Source organism: Harpia harpyja, chromosome 21, assembly GCF_026419915.1.
Source record: "Harpia harpyja isolate bHarHar1 chromosome 21, bHarHar1 primary haplotype, whole genome shotgun sequence".
NCBI classification, from domain to species: Eukaryota; Metazoa; Chordata; class Aves; order Accipitriformes; family Accipitridae; genus Harpia; species Harpia harpyja.
Genome location: NC_068960.1, coordinates 8773788 through 8790917, shown reverse-complemented (window position 1 = coordinate 8790917; position 17130 = coordinate 8773788). Strand labels below are relative to the sequence as shown.

At 41.4% G+C, this 17130-nt stretch overlaps 1 protein-coding gene across 2 annotated transcripts; it reads right to left on the bottom strand.

Moving 5' to 3' along the window:
- Positions 1-645: 645 nt before the first annotated feature.
- Positions 646-16202, bottom strand: RAC1 (Rac family small GTPase 1). 2 transcript variants are annotated; one of them, XM_052773119.1, is made up of 7 exons: positions 15931-16202; positions 9001-9072; positions 7473-7590; positions 5037-5093; positions 3293-3355; positions 2434-2593; positions 646-2271 (listed from the first exon to the last, which is right to left on the bottom strand). In XM_052773119.1, exons 1-7 carry the CDS (start codon positions 15963-15965, stop codon positions 2141-2143), a joined length of 636 nt encoding a protein of 211 aa, XP_052629079.1. In that variant the 5' UTR covers positions 15966-16202; the 3' UTR covers positions 646-2140. The 2 variants fall into 2 exon arrangements, with proteins under 2 accessions (XP_052629079.1, XP_052629080.1); XM_052773120.1 differs by lacking the exon at positions 5037-5093 and having other exon boundaries at positions 15931-16194.
- Positions 16203-17130: the final 928 nt, after the last annotated feature.

Genomic DNA, 17130 nt, shown 5'->3' with positions numbered 1-17130 from the left:
ACAAAACGTACTTGTTTATAGCTCTTCAAAGAGCTAGATGCTGTTCAGCAAGGTAAGTCGCTACCACTAGCAAAGGATAGCGAAGGCCTGCCTAGCGCATGCTTCCTCCCCGAGGTGGCGGCAGTGGTGCTGCTTTCAGCCTGCTGCAGCATCTGCCCTGGGGAGTTAAGATTAGGACCTGGGGAGAAGATAGCAGGCTTGCCTGCTACTGCCCTGGAGACAGGGGAGCTAACGAGCATAGAGCATGGCTATAAATTTAAAAAGCTAAAATCCAAGGCATTTAAGCACAACCTATACTGTGCCACAGCCACAGTTTTATAAACCATTAAAGCTAGTTTTATAAGAAAATACATAAGCATTGCTGTTTGCATACAACTGAGTGAAACATATTTTTTTTCCCCTGGTTGGCAGCAGCAGGAACTACTAACACCTCAAATGATAATGCAAGGCCTCTGAAGAAATGTTGTTGAGTACCGTATTTAATTCTGGTTCTTAACATCAGGGCCCTACTGAAAGAGCCTGCAGTTAGCACATACATCCCTGAGGAGACAAGTACAGCACGCTGCTGTTGGCACTGGAAGAACACTTATTCATAGTGGTACAAGAATGAGAACACTTGCTCAGAAACTCAAACGTTACCACACATGTGATTCAAGGATTTATTAAGTCATACATGCAAAACATACTGCTAATTGCATTAGCAAAAGATCAATGTAAAAACTTCACAATTTTGCAACTTTTAAATTTTGCTTTAGTGGTTGAAAGGGTGTAGTTCAACATTGTATTCCTGCCAGTTTAGAATGTACAGAACATTAGCACTAATTTACAGAACCTCACAGACCCAAGTTACCATTACTCAACCTATGCTGCACATGTACATGTAGTGACATAAAGAACACTTGTCTGCATTAGTAATGTTACAGTGGTGGGGATATCTGGCAAACAGTGATATTTGAGAAGGTTCATAGTTTATAGAGGTTTAAAATATAAAAATTACTAAAAATGGGTAAAGCTGCTTCACATGATTTTTACACCTAGTTAATAGACTAAAAGCTCCTCAGAAAGTATATAACTTACTGGGTCAGAAATAACAGGAAAATAAGGAGGATATGCTTGAACATTCTACTCTACAAAAAAAAAAAAAGAGCAAATTTCTATCATCAGAAAGTTTTTAAAATACAAGTTATATTGCTCAGTAAGAAGAGATTCTACAAGAAAAGCCTTTACTACACAACAGTTTTGGGAATGACTGGTTCAGAGCTGTACCTAAATGAATGCCCTAATTGAAATTCAAAGGAATTTACCTATGAACACCAACCTCTCTTCCACTACTGCACCTCTGGGAAAATGGCCACTGATTTTAACCTGCAGTAAAAGTCAATTCAGTTTCAACTACCCTGGCAGTGTAGTGTAAGTCAGTCATCTGTACAGTGTCAAAATACTGTCTGGCACTATCATCATTTGATCCAACCCAATATTTCATTTATCCATCACAATACAATGCTGTCAAAAGGACTAGATACACTTCAGTAAGAATAGTTATTTATTTTTTAAATCACAGCAGCAAGAACTAGATTGCAACCAAGCCCTTACCAATGATAAAGCATTTTACACTGTGACTCAAGAGTGTCAGTCATTGGCAAAGATTTAGGTTTGATATACAACGCTATGCAATGACTGTGGGCTGAGAAAACGTTTCATAATAAAACACATTAGAGTGCAGTGTTTTGCTAATTTACGGTACTGTTACTTACTGTGAAAAACTAGAAAGTGTTTTTGTATTTCCTACCAGAAATTAGAGTCATCTTCAAGAAGAATCTTTAAAAAACAGTTTAGTGCTTAGTGTTCGTAGCACAACAATGCAACTTAGTTCAGCAGATAGTTTTGGCAACACTTAATTGAGCAAGAATAGGATTTTAAAAATAAGGCTTTACATAGGTTTGTCTTTTCAGGAGTTTGCTTTTAGAAGAATGCAAGGTAACTTTCATACTTTAAACAAATGAAACCAGGAAATTGTTGATTGGTTCAAGAATTTATGGAAGAGAACTAATTTATAACAGAAAAACTTGGCATTGAGTGTGAATGCTCCATTGTTCTGAGCAAAGCACAGGGTTTGGAGTGGGGTGGGGGAGGGTAATGTTTACAGCAGCAGACATTTTCTCTTCCTCTTCTTTACAGGAGGGGGGCACAGAACTGCTCGGATAGCTTCATCAAACACTGTCTTGAGGCCTCGCTGCGTAAGTGCTGAGCATTCTAGGTATTTCACTGCACCTGTGGAAAGCAAAAAGGCAATTACAAAGCAGTTCTCCACAATTACAGCAGCACAGCTTCTAGCTAACTCCACAACAAAAGCCAGGCATTTATTTTAATTAAGGTACATCTTCCACAAACAAAATTTAGATCAAGTCAACAATAACCCCGTTGCCATCATACCAATCTCTTTTGCCATGGCAAGGCCCTGTGGGTAGGTGATAGGAGTCAGCTTCTTCTCCTTCAGTTTTTCAATAGTGTCCTTATCATCCCGGAGATCGAGTTTGGTACCCACTAAAATGATGGGGGTGTTGGGGCAATGGTGCCGCACCTCAGGATACCACTGTAAAAAAACAGCGTAGGTTGGGGGAGGGGGGGCAGATTTCCACAAAGGCTCTAAGAGTCAGTTAAAGAGTAAAGGGGAGAACATAAGACCCCATTAAGGTAGTATTAAAAAAGAGCATACAATTGCAAAACATTTTTAATTAAGCCAAAAGGTTTTTCCATATAATTAAAAAATTTACCCTATTAAGGGCAGTAATTTTTCCAAACACCAGAAAAACCCTGATCTGCACTTCCGTCACAGTGGAGACCATCTCTCATTTGTGAAGTCTCCACAATGCCATACAGCTGAGTTGTCCAAGGCCCTGAAAGACTGCAACAGTAGCATGCTCACTGATGCAAGAAACAAGTACCAACCTAATTTTGATGTGCTTTTGGTTTTTAATGTTTTTCTTTAAATTGCATTAAAAGTGAAGTTCCTGTTTGTGATCTTAGCACGTTGTTGGCTGAAAACTCTTAAACTACTGTTACCCTATCAATGCATCAAGGAATGATTCATACTTAAGAGCATTTCACATGCCCTGAACTTCCACAACTTACAAGTTAGGCAAATGGATTTCTGCCTTTTCAAACTATATTTCACATTGCCTGCCAAAAAAAAAAAATTTTAAAAAATTGCCTAATGTTTTCTAGACAGTGCTGCAAACTGAACGCTAGATGTTGAACCCTTAGAAATAAAGTGATACCAGCTTGTACTTACCTTAGCACGGACATTTTCAAAGGAAGCAGGACTCACAAGGGAAAAGCAGATTAAGAAGACATCCTACAAAGCAAGTTGATACAAGTCAGCCCAGCAAAGCAACCATTACAAAATCTCATCACCCTGAAAAGACTAGTATCACCAGCACCTATATCACACTGTCACCTATATCACACTTGCAAAAGACAAGGTTGACGATACAGTTGCACATGACAATTAGAGGGAGCTTTCCCAAAGGGAAATCATTCCCAGGCAGCTACAAGCAGACACAAAGGGTGAAGGGAACCAACAACAAATAGATTGTAGTCAAGTTCATAATCAGCTGCTGCAGTAGCCAGCAACTAAAGCACTAACACCACTGCACTGCAAGCTTTTTTTTCCCTAAATGTCATTTCTTCTCCCTCACTGACATTCAGGGAAAAAACCCACTTCAGATCCTTGACAAACACAGGAAGTAATGGAGAATCATCAGACTGGCTTCTGAACTGCAGTTGGATGCTCTTTGCAGACATCTAAGTGATTTAAGCCTTGAAAGACATGTAACTCATCAGCATAGGATGTTGCAAACTGTTAACCGTTGGCACTGATTTTTGAAATATGAATATACTATTAATATACTATAAAGTAGTCTTAAAATTGCAAAGGCAAAGTATAGAGGATGGGATAAAAAAAAATCATATAATGATAATTTCTGCAATGATTACTTCCATGCCCAAGTCAGAGGAATCTTGTAGAACTGTCACTTCTACTGAATGTCAGTATAATAAGATTTCAGAACTCTATAACCAAATTAGGATTGAGAAGGGTATTAAAAACCTCGACAGTCCCTCCTTCCTCCTTTCCTTTCTAAATAATGAGAAAGCAGAGAGAAAAGTAGGTGTTTTTAGGGATCTTACACATCTTGCTTTTCAACTGAAGGCAAAAGAAAGATTCTAAGTAAGAGCAGGTAAAAACATTTTAGAGCGCATGTTCATACTAACTGCTGTACAGTATACACTTAAAAAAAAACCAATGAGCTTCATACATGACACACTGTAGTCTACAAGCATTCAGAATAACCACAAAATAATTTGCTCTGTCTAACCAGATGAAGATTACAATCTTGCTGTATGACCCAAAACTCAATAAACACCTCTCAAAGAAGCCCAACTTTCCCCAACCTACCTCTGCATCCATACTTATTCCAGTATCAAATGTGTTAAAGAGTCAGGCATTTCAGAATGTTAGTTGATTGTGCTGCATTTCAAGGCATTTTGTTAGGTCAGCATCTGACATCTGCACTGCTAAGCACTTGCAACCCAGTTGTTCATGCATCACCCCAACAAGTTTCCGTAGCAGCGTCCCAGAAGAAGAAAGAAACATCAAATAATGTGATACTATGGCCACTACTTCTGTTTTCCAATTTTGCAGGTTTGTGGTGACTGAAGTTCTGCACGTTACACAGACTCTCTCCTTTACTAGCTCCAGAGATTAAAAAATTCTGTGTAACCATGAGGAATTATTTGAAGATTTCAGGTGTCTTGCACACTACCAATCTTAGTAAGCAGGAGGAAAAGCTATTTATTTACAATTAAAAGTTTTGTCTTAGCAACTCATACAAAGAGATTTGGTAACACAGTTCCCAGATCTAGCAATTCAATAGTTCCAAGAAAACTAGTTGTTCAAAAAATAGGGGCCAATTTATCACTATCGTAAGCAAGACAGGATGACAGAACTTGGAACTGAAGTTTAAAGTTTTACATACGGCAATAGGTTGATCTGTCAGACTGGAAGATATATTCTTACCATTGGTTCCTCCAACCTAATAACAGTAGGAGATAAAGTTACTCCTAAAATGGATTTAAGGGAAAACGTTCTCAGTCAGCGATTTGTGCTCACAAATATTCACAACATGGCTTTTCTTCTTAAGAGAGACGCTGCCCTGTAATTCAGCACAACCAACTACCTGCGTCCAGAACAGACCACCAGATTGCCCCATAAACCTGTAAATGTCGGTCTGCATTGTCAGAAGAGACTTGCAAGAGCAAATTTCTCATGGAAAGCATCCTCCTAACTTAATTTTCTTTTTGGTTTGGTCTCCTGAGGAAATGAAGTTAACCACCTTTTCTGTCCCAACTTCTTCCTTCCCCAAATATTTTGAAATGCTGCTAAATTTCAAATACATTCAGGAGAAGGTATTAAATTCCTGTATATTTTAAGGAAAAAAATAAAAATATTAATACAGGAAAAAGATACAAATTAATGCCTCCACTATGTCAAAGTCCTTACTGTGAAGTTAATAGCTGTGAACTGCTGGGTGGCTAATGGAGATACACATATTGGCCAAGTAATCAGCAACACCTGCTTTCACCTTACCCAGAACATAGTACAGGTGCACATACGGGGAAACAAGGGGCCACAAGAACATGTGAGGGGTGAGTTTTAAATAGCACAATGAAGGAAGGGGGAGGCTGAATGCAGATCCTAAAAAGAGTCAGGCTGCATCAGCTCCACTGTTCTCTTCCTCTGTGCTTTTTGTTAATTTCATGGGGTTTTTTGTCCCTTAACTGATGATGAATCTTACATATTGCACAAGTCTAAAATCCGAAGACTGCTTCGTAAGTTCAAGACTTACCACCCCGTTTCATTTTCTGCTGTAAAAAAACAATTCAAATAACTGAAAGTACTTCAAACCTTTACTTAACAGTTTTACATGCTTGTACAGGAGAGAGTTTTTTTTCCCCAACGCATGCTTAGATTGACATGGAATTCTTTTGCAGTCTATCAGAAAGCCACAGTTATTTTAGCAGGCTGAAGACATGCACATGCGTTCGTTCCATCCCTTTGTCATAGAGGAGGAACAATACCCTCCCTTACAACTCTGCTTTCTCACACCATTCAGTCATCTTTCAACATACCTTTTTCTATCGTGAGATACTTTTTTGAAAATATTTTTACAATGTTAAGCAAAGCTTAAGTTGTAAGTATCCTTTAGATATCTAAGTATTAGAGAAAAACAGTTTTCCATTGTCTCTCTTCCTAGGAAATGCAGATATTTCTGGCATTTCTACTAGAGTTGCCTACAACTGGCAAGTTCATATCCATCTTGGGTATCGTAACTGATGGGAAAGCCTAACTCTAAGAGTTAATGAGCAGTGAATTACAGAAAATTGTGAATTAAGACAGTTTACTAAAAAAAGCATCATAGCTGATTAAATAAGATTCACATTATTCAAGAGAGCAGTTATACTGTAGAATAACTGAGAACAATTTTGCATTTTACCTTATTAGCACTGAATATATATTTGACAGTTAACAACAACAGTAATCAATGCCAAAAAAACCTGCAAATTACCACCTTTCTTTACTTATAGCACAGCTCCACCAGATAAAAGTAACTGCTCTAAAGAGACTAGAAAACCAGCCTCTACAAAGATTAACTGTAGCTGAAGCCGCACTGGAAAGAACAGAGCAGATTACTTCAGCATTTTCCTTACACGAGGAAAGATGCAGCATGCAGACAGGACTTAACCAGTTGCAAGCACAGAAGACAGAAGCACATTTGTATTGATGTTATAGCACAAACTACAAGAAGTAATAAAATAGCCACGGCCTTAAGTACATTAGAAAGCTCCAACGCAGCCTCTGTCAATACCAATAATATCTTCATTCAGTACTGCCTCCTTCACATTTAGAACATCTTCACAGATACTAAACAATATCAAGTGCTTAGCAGTGACAGTGTCAGGTTGCAGCCAAGCAGCACGCCTATAAACAAAAAACAAACCCTGCTTTTGGCAGGCATGCTAACCTTAAAAATCAAGGGACTAGCTGATGGAACTATTCACCAAGGGGTTTTTGGTTTTGTTTTGGGGGGTTTTGTGTTTGTTTTTTTCTTGTTTTAAATCAAGCATTCTAGCTGAATCTGAGGCTGCAACTACACAAAAGCCAACGTGTATCGGTGCACACAAATACAAAAGCATGCAAATTTTAACATTTGTGCAACTGTACACACATCAAAGATTGTAATATTACAGCTACAGCACGTAGGATGAAGGAAGGTAGCTTGCAACAAGTCACTGTTACTAATAAATACAAGACATCCTGACGTGACAACGTTGGCCTTATGTTCAAAAAGAAGAAACCTTTATGTTGGACAAAGCTGTACAGATTCTTTCTAGTTTCACACTGTAGTTCTTACTGTTTGCGGATAGGAGAGTGGACGTAGTCTGTCATAGTCCTCTTGACCAGCTGTATCCCACAAGCCCAGATTGACAGGTTTTCCATCAACCATTACATTAGCAGAGTAGTTGTCGAAACTAAAAAAAATAGAGGAAGAGTTAGCTGCATTAGCTTGCAGTAAAATAGGGCACTGAAGGACTTTTTCCTACAGATTCCTAATTGGGAACACTACAAAAGGAAACATTTTATTGCACCCTTCTGCTCTCCAGAAACAGCGAAGTTGTTCTTTAAATACTGAGCCTGGTATGGGGTAATGGAAGGAAAAAATATGCACAACAGGCTTGGTCCAGTCTAAACAGAAGTCATCTTTTTCATTGCTCTTCCAAAGGAAGTGTTAATCTCAGTAAGTACAAGAAAGTAGGTGATGCACTTAGCAAGCACTTTCCAGTCGTAGTGGGACATTCAGCAAGTTAATCTGTTTCATTTTGTTAAGACTTTGAACAGCAGATACATGAGCAACAACCAAGGAATCCTTAATGACAACAGTAGTAAGAAAAAAGAACTTATTAATTCTGCTAATCAAAAACCCCTCCAATTAAATATCAAAGTTAATTCCCAGGGGCCAGTAGAGGCATGATTTTTACCTTATCACTACTGTAGGCACAAAGGTTTTGATGATTTGTTAAGGCTAAACTAAGTTCACTGGGAACACAAGCATACTGTCATGCAAAAATCTGGACTTAAGACCACAAAAAGGAAACAGGAGTAATTAAGACAACAAGGCCTTAGAAGGCTAACTGAAGTCATCTGTAAATTGCATTAGAATGTATTTTGTTACCTGAAGAAACCATCATTACTCACAGAGAGCAAGACAGCCAGATAAACAGACATCCGAAAAGGGCAAGGAAGCTGCTAGTATATAAAACACCTCCCCCCAACAGGCGCCCTCAAAAAGAGAACTACACTAATACTGATACTGACAAATCCTTACATGCAAGAAAATGGGAAGCACCAAAATAAATGAATCCCAACAATCATGCCTGAGGAGCTATAGAGCTGTGGCTGGCTTAGCACAGGATTGGCAGTAGTACAAAAAGTGGAACAAACAACAACAACAACAAAAAACAAAAAAAACCCACTCTAGTCACATAAACCAACTATTTCTGACTACACTATGATGTTTTTACAAGCTGTTCAGCCTTGGGACTGCTTATTATGAATGATATTAAAGATAGGAATAACACATTATTTTAACAGAGAACACCATCTGATAAAGTGTTAGAAAAGGTTAGTCCCTAATAAGCAAGGCTTAGTGAGCAGAGAGAGGCTAAACTCATGGAGCATGAACAAGCACAGGTATGACTGTGCTAAGCAGTAAAAGCCCAAAGTGCTTCTCCTTACAGACACCTAGATACTCAGTTAAACATTTAAGATGAAACCGAGGGATGCTTGCAGTCAATTCAAACAATTCAGGTAAGGAACCTGAAATGGCAGTAAGCACAGAGAAGTTGACATAAATTTGTTTTTAGGATTTTATAAGTACTTACACAGTGGGTATGTATTCTCCAGGAAATGCATTGGTTGTGTAACTGATGAGTAGGCATGTTTTACCTACAGCACTGTAAAAAGAGAAAGTTCACATGTAAAAAACATTCATCTTTAATAATGAGAAATAATAGGGAAGAAGACTGATTACATCCAGTCATCTAAGGAACAACTGAATGCCAACAGTAACTACTGTGCAGAAAAACAGCTAATAGACTGTAGCCTTAAGACTACTGGCAATGAAAACACATCTAATATAAACATCCATTTTGTAAAGTGGTAAATTACCAAATTTTGTTAATCTTTAGACAAAAAAAAAACCCACAAGTATTAATAAGACTAACATCTGCTAGTCACCTGACTGACTACTCATCAAGACTGCCTTACTCCAACTCCCTGAAATTAAAAAAAACTGAAAACTATTTCCAGATACCCTTTACACAATTCCAAAACTTCATCTTTTCCAGAAAATGGTATATTTTCACATAAGTGAAATTTGAAAAAGCTTGAAAAGTATCATTTCTCAACACATCATTACTTTTGAGAATTTGAGGCATAAATACAAAAGATAATCCTCACAATATTTATTGTTATTGCAAAATCACTTCCCACACGCATTTGTCAACTATTCAAACATTTCAGAAACTGATTTATAGATACATTACATTCCAATATTGAAGAACTTGAAACACCGAACCTTTCTGCACCAATCTAATTCTGAACAGCCTCAAATGGGGGCAGGACAAGGTTCTATCCCAGGTTTCTTTCAAAACTCTGGCAGCCAGCTCCTTCCCTCTCCACCCTCCTCCCCACATCTTATCTAGAGTCAAACATTAGATTAATGACGCCACTGAATTTTTATTATGGTTTCAATTAAAAGGTTGGAAAACTTGAAATTGGACCATATTTTCTTCTTTAAAATAGACTCTGCAAAGAGCGTTTCTGACACTACACACTGGATCCCATGCTGGCTTCTCACTTGAAGCGCATAATCCTTTAACAGTGTGAGAGATTCCAGAAGTGAGTGTGCAACTAGTTCCTCAAAAGCGATAATGCCCAGACAGCCTTACAGTCTTCCCAATCACTCTTCTCAAACAGACAAACTCTCATGCAAGGAAAACTGCATTGTCTTGCAGATGTTTTATCACTACAACAATTTGGTCAAAGCAAGTCAGCAGTAACTTTCAAACCTTACTGTACTTACATGTATAATCCTGCCATTAGTATTAGGTTTGACTCATGAGCCTCCTGAACTATATCTTTCACAAGCTGAAGGAACTCATTAAAGTTTTAGTCTAGAACTACAGTTAACATAAAAAAAAAACCACACACACAAAAAACCCACAAAAACCAAACCCAACCCAAGAACCAAATGCTATTGCTAAAAATATCCTATTATCCTTTAGCTTCTGCAGAAGAAAAAAAAATAACTCACACAAACAAGCTTCATTCAAGGGCTTACTAGCTCTCCAGCTGCAAACATTTTGAGGCATTCCCATCCTAATTTTACTATGTATCTTCCACTTAAATCACTGCATTTCTTCTCTTGGTTTGGAAGCATGTGGACTGTCCCTTCACTTACCAAAGATTGTCTTCAAAATGTTACTTAAAATGATTTAACACTCAACGTTAACCAACCAGCCTTACCTAGCAACTCACAATTTAAGGCAGGTTAGGTAAATTTGAGCTTTGTCACAACCATAAGTTACCGTGTATCTTCTAGCAGAATCTGTAACAAGTCTCTCCATTAAACTTTAAGCAGTTCCATACTGCATTAGCCCAAGAAGCAGCATCTGACATTACCTTAAATGCCTGAGCTGTGAAAAAGTTGCTTCAATGTGCAGTTATCTAGGATTTTATCCTATATGCCCATTTTTTAATTGTAATTTTATGTTTCTGAGCTGACACCTAGCATAACATCCCATCTGCTGCAACTCTTTCTGACCATACCATGCAGTCTTCCACACTACTTTTCACACCTGCTTCTAAGGAAACAAGACGCCTGCTCCTTGCACAGTCTGAGATTTTTTTTTTTTCCCTTTCAGCATGCACTCCTTTTCACCAAGCTCTAACACCACCACAAAAAAGGGAGCATTTAATTCTGTTCTTGGTAAGTACAACCTCTGAACATTTTCCTGCAGTAACAGGCTTGAGACATACTTGCGCTCAAAAGTAGGAGAGGGATCTACCCTTCAAGAACTTGTGTGGGAAAGAATCAGGGACCAGTATGACAACACAGCTAGCTAATTTAACAGCTGTCAAAAGAGCAGATCCCATCTTATCTCTTGCACTAGCACTCACCGACTCTGTAACAAGCCAGAACAAGGAGTTAAGGAAAGCTATTTGCTCCCTGAGTATCAGTTAGATCAGTTTGAATATATTGCTGAATTGCACTCACGACACTATAAAGCAGGCTACACTGGTTCAGCTTATAAAGGACAAACATGAAAACCTTTAAAATACTGACAGGAGCAAAAGGCGGCTTCTTTGGGAAATTTCTTGAGGCGCAGAGGCTACGTGTTCTCATGCTTCTAGAACCTGTTTGGTCTGACGCTTCATTTTCCAGTAAGTTCATTACAGGTAATTTAAGCTTCTAACAAATTAATGTTGAACTCAACATTTTCAGCAGTGGCTCAAGAATTGTTCTCTGCACCCAGGCTCCTTTGCTCACCTTGCACTGAAACGGGTGAGTCTGCTCTGGCTAATCAAAACAGCGCAGGAAGGAGGTGGTGAGAGATTTCACTCCAAGCTTGGAAGTGTGTTTCTGCAGCACTGATCAGCCAGAGTCATTTAAACAAGAAAAAACACGTTCAACAACCCTGTTCCAGGCTTGCTCCATCTAGGTTTCCTGCTTTCCTTGCCTTTTGGCTCACTGCCCTATGAATCAGATCATTATGGTCACCAGTCTTAAACACTAATGCCTACCTTTATTTATAAAGTACATACTCCAAGTACTTTATCAACTTTTTTAGACTTCTAACTTCTGTATTAAAGCAACTCCCCTAAAGAGAATTCTGTTTGGCAAAATATAAGACCTTGTACATAAAGGCTGAGACTAAGAAACTGAAATAACACCAAACCAAGATTAGTCATAACAAGATTTCTAGCAACTACTTAATCATAGGTCTGTCCACCCACTATTACATAAATGAAACTAGTAACATTTGACTGTAATTAAAAATATGGCCTACAGAAATCTGATGTTTTAACCGCTTAACAATAAGTGAAAGATTTAAAAAAGACAGCACTGAGTCCCTTATTGCTTCCGGGTACCATCAAGGAATCAATGTATTTATATAACCATGTATGTATTAATTCCTGAAAACAAAACATGTCATCTCTTTCCTGGCCTTATTTACACTAACAAGTTTTATGAAGTTTCCCCACAGTGTTAAAGGTGCTTGGAGCCATGTTGTATGACAGGCACTGAAATGCCGTTGGAGGACCTGCACCAGCATTTCTTCCACTCTAAAGGCACCAGAGCTGCACAGATGGCTGAGAGTCTCCTGCTTTCCTGCAACTAAAAACTAATTGTGAGAATTTAGTTCCTATTTGCAATCATGATAATGGAGGCCAGCTGAAGTACTTGCTGGTTTAATTCCAGAAACACCAATATCTGCAAACAGGTGGCAGCCTTCATAAAAGGCTTTGATTATATCATTTCTTTCTTTCTTGATCCACATGAACTACGTCCCTAGCAGACACGATGTACAACAGCCCGGGTCTTCACTCGTACATTAAACAGCAGCTGAGATTTTTTTAGTACCATCCTCAGATCAAAAGTTCAGTATTTTTGCTATATTAGGTTTAGTTACTGGCTCTGCCAGATAAGCTGTTTTACTCACTATGACACACCCTCTCCCAAATACGCTGTCCAGGACCTACAATACTACTACATTTTTTTAAACTTTAAAGGTTCGGTAACACAAGTTACTAAATTTCAAGTCACTGCACTCTCTACAGATAGCATTGGAGGGACCCGAAGTGTTCAGCATCTTACACAAACACTGCACTATACTCAGTAAGAAGCCAATTACCTTACCACCACCACCGTTCTCAACAAGCTATCAAATCAAATACAGCATGGCTTTAGCAGATAAGGCCTCAAATTAAGCAGAATTCAAAACAAGGACTCTTAGTTCACTGCTCTTGTTCTTACAATATTTCTACAATTAAAAATGCCTACAAAAGAGCATGAAGCGTGACCGTTTCTGTGGCATCTAGTAATCCTTTCTCCAAAATGCAGAGCTTCCCCTAATGTTACACGACATTACTGGAGATTTCATACCACTTAACAGCTGCCTGTTTAGAGTGAAAACAAAAGCTGTTAAAAATAACTTACACCAATGCTTTTTCTCGAGTGTCAATCAACAGCAATTCCTGCAGTTACCCAAGTGCAGTGCTATTCATCTGTCCTGCACATTCCTACTGCTCTATATCACCAAGAAGTCAAAGCAACAGTTGCCATTTATTCTTCCCCAAACAATCCTCACAGTGAAGGAAAAAAAAAAGGGGGGGGGGCAAAATATGATAGCACAACTAGCATACATGCCGTGTTTTTCTAGTCAAATTAGTTGTCTAAACAGATACTAGTCAAAGCTCTAAGAATAAACACAAGTTACATATGAGAAACAGCCTACTCATTTACAAATTAAAAAAATAATAATCACACAGGTACTTCCACAGCTTTGTTTATTTTGTTCCTAGCAGACCTTTGCTGAGGGTACATAAAACAATACCTAAGTTTTATATTACATAAGCAAATCTTTAACTTGCATTGTTTTAGAGAAACTCTAAAGCTTTAGCCTTATCTAAGCCAAACGTTACACATTTCCTAGAATACCTGTAATGCTTGAACTTTTGAAGCAGCAGCACAGAAAAACACAAATAGTTAAATATTTTTTAAGAACACTGAACGGAGAATGATACAAAGCTGCCAAAAATGAGCAATAGTGCCTGGATGGAACCTCAAGAGAGATTTGTTTCTAACTAACGAGGAAGGAAAACAAATTAAACTACTGTATTTTGTTCACACATATGTACAAAACTCAGGTAGAATTACATGACTTTCATTTCCAAGACAAAGAGCAATAAACATGTTAGGAAGTGGAATGGTTTACAAAGCAAACAACGAAAGGAACTGTTTTGTTGAATGAATTACTGAACATTATATGGTTTGTCTGTGCTGAGTTCGCAAATCTAGTGGAGGAAGTAGACTGAACTTTTTTCCCCCCACCCAAACATGATGCATCGCATTTATTTACAGCATTGTCACAGAGGACATGGTTCAGTTGAATTAAAGAAAATTATAATAGAAAAGCAAATTTGTTGGTTTTAAAATCAATACAACCAAAACAACAGTCCATAGTTATCCTACCTAGCATCAAAGAATTGCATTACTATGAAAAGTCTTCATTTGTCAAGATGCCACTTTCATGTTCATATTGCTCAAAAACTTACACAGCAAGTCAAAACAAGTTTATCACTAGACTAAATTTATCTTTCAACCATACTTAGACACCTTTTTAGGGACTCTACATCTTAAAAAACAAAACAAAAAAACCCCCACACAAATAACTTGAAGATTAAGCCACCACGTGAAATTACAGACAGTGGCAAGACCATTTAGCTACACTTCACTCCTCTGTCATCTACAGAAGTTTGCTGTGATACCAATTATGCTCAGCCTACACTAGGATTTTTGTTTCTCCTAAGGGGAAAAAAAAAAAAACAACTCACAAACTGCATAAGACAAGTCTTGTTTTCCAGCTGGCCTGTGATGCTCCCCTGAGCTCTAACATCCAGTAAGAGAAAGAATGCCTCCAAGTTGATGGGAATAGCATCATGGAGAATATTCAGAAGTAGCAAACACACAAACTCTTTCCCCATCACAACTCCAGCATTCCTCACGTTGAAATCCAACAGCTAAACTTAAGAGTTAACTCGATTCCAAAAAGCATCCTCAAGTTGTTTCACTTATAAGTAATACCACATTGGAATGCTGTAGGTGTAACAGTCCTTTACAAACAAGTTTATTTGTATTTCAAGTGCTTTATCAGCCTCCTTTAGACAGGAACCTTACAAGACTAGATGTATGCATGCAGAAAAACAGTCTGCTCACAAGCATTTATGATCTGCTTAGTTTAGCCCATTTCACTTCGTTTTACTTGCAAGAATCAGATGTCAAAAATCAAGCTACAAACAGTAGTAAGTTTGCTACTCCCACAAAAGGTACTTCAAACCAGTATTAAATTTCCCGTACCCTGAAAAGCACGGCAATACTTTTTTTAATAGGCTTTGATCACTTCGGTGTGTCTACTGACGAAGGAAACACCAGAAACAAGCGACAGCTCCCGGGTGAGCCGGAAGACGCGGCCCACCCCGCCAGAACAAACCCGAAGCACACACCCTCCTCCACCACGGCAGGCGAAACCCACTTCTGTCAGCACCAACCCCAATTATTCGGCCACCACCACAGCACCCACCCCCGGAGCACCTTCCCCGGCAGCAATCCAGCGCTCGGGGCGGGGGGGGGCAGCCGGCACCGGAGACACCCACCGCCTACCAACACCCCTGCAGACGCTCGCTCTCCCGCTCCCCCAGGCAGCCACCATTTGCTCGCAGCAGTCATCGCCTTGCCCCACGCTTCCCTCCCCTCCCCCGCCACCGGCAGGAAGCCGCGGCCGCCACCCACCCCCCCACACGCACCGCCTCGCCGCCGACACCCCCGGCCCCGGCGAGCCCCCGCACCGCCCTCAGCGGCGGCTGGGCCGCGCCCGGGCCCCCGCGGCGGGAGCGCCCACAACTTGCGGCGGGGCCCGGGCGGCCCGCGCCGCTCCCCGCCTCACGGGCGGACGCCCTTCCACACACCCCCGGGGGCCGGCGGAGCGCCTCAGGGCGAGGGCCCGACCGAGGGGTCCCCTCAGACTTACCCGTCGCCCACCACCACACACTTGATGGCCTGCATCGGGGCTGCGCCGCGGCGGCGGGTCCTGCTGCCGAGCGGGGCGGGGAGGGGAGGGGAGGGCCGGGCCGCGCACGAAGGGAGCCGGCGGCGGTCTCCGCACCAGGTCGCGGCCGCCTCCGCCCTGTGCCTGGGAGCGGGGACGAGGCAGCGGCCACCACCCAAGGCGGGGAGAGGGAGGACTGCGGGGACACAGGAAGCTGCCGCTCCACTCACATCCGGCCGGGCTGCGCTCGGCCCCCGCGGCCCCGCCTTCGGGCCCAGCTCGGCGACACCCCGCCCTGGCGGGGAGCCGCTTCGGCGCCGCCGCTTCGGGCCTCTTCGGCCAGGCGGCGCGCGGCGCCGAGCGGGCTTCGGCCGCGATCGGCAGCGATCGGCTTTCTCCGGCGCGCCGGGAGGGCTTCGGGCGCCATCGGCAGCGCTCGGTGCCGCTTGCCGCCGAGCCGGGGCGGCCGCCATGCTTGTGCTACTAACCCAGTCAGGGGACGGGGCGGGGGGGGGGCCTCCCTCCGGCTCCCGCCGCCTCAGGAGCCGGGGGGCCCCCAGGGCGATCCCATGTTTTTTTCTCTAAACGGTCAGAGCCTTACTGAAATGCGATGTCATGCGCTGGCACTGCTGAGGCAAGCTAGCAGCCTCGTGCTGCGAGCAGGGCTGGCAGTGGTACGCAGGCCGCAGGAGAGGCCGCCCTGCCGTCTGCAGCCAGCCTCCGGCCATGGACGTGAGTCGGGGCATCATCACACACCAGCCCTGTCCACTGCCTCGCCGGTGACATATCGACCTGGCAGGCACCCTGTCCTGTCACGACAAACCCCTCTCAAACAAAAAGCTGTCTTCTCACACCACTTTGGATCCTGTCTTTCGCTCCTGACGCAGTCTAACGCAATCCTAGCACCCATCTGCTATCAGGACATCACGCACTGATCTAATTCTTCGGGTCTCATGAAGCATGTTCATGTGAAATTATGTTTGCCCTACAGATTTACTCAGCGGGTGTAGCTCAAGTTACGAGAGACAACCAGCAATGTTCCTGATGGGCTGCCGCGGGCAGATGCCCATTTTCCCCAGAGAGCCACCTCCTGTGGGACAGTCCTTCTGTATTGGCTTTGTGTGGCAAGGTTTTGGTAGCGGGGGGGGTTACAGGGGTGGCTTCTGTAAGAAGCTGCTGGAA

Excerpts from the sequence above, each read along its gene's own strand:
- RAC1 (XM_052773119.1), bottom strand. The coding sequence starts at position 15,965 with ATGCAGGCCATCAAGTGTGTGGTGGTGGGCGACGG. Across the intron at positions 9,073-15,930 it reads TGTGTGGTGGTGGGCGACGG|TGCTGTAGGTAAAACATGCC; the intron begins GTAAGTCTGAGG and ends CTCTTTTTACAG. Across the intron at positions 5,094-7,472 it reads CACTCTCCTATCCGCAAACA|GTTGGAGGAACCAATGGTAA; the intron begins GTAAGAACTACA and ends TACTGTTATTAG.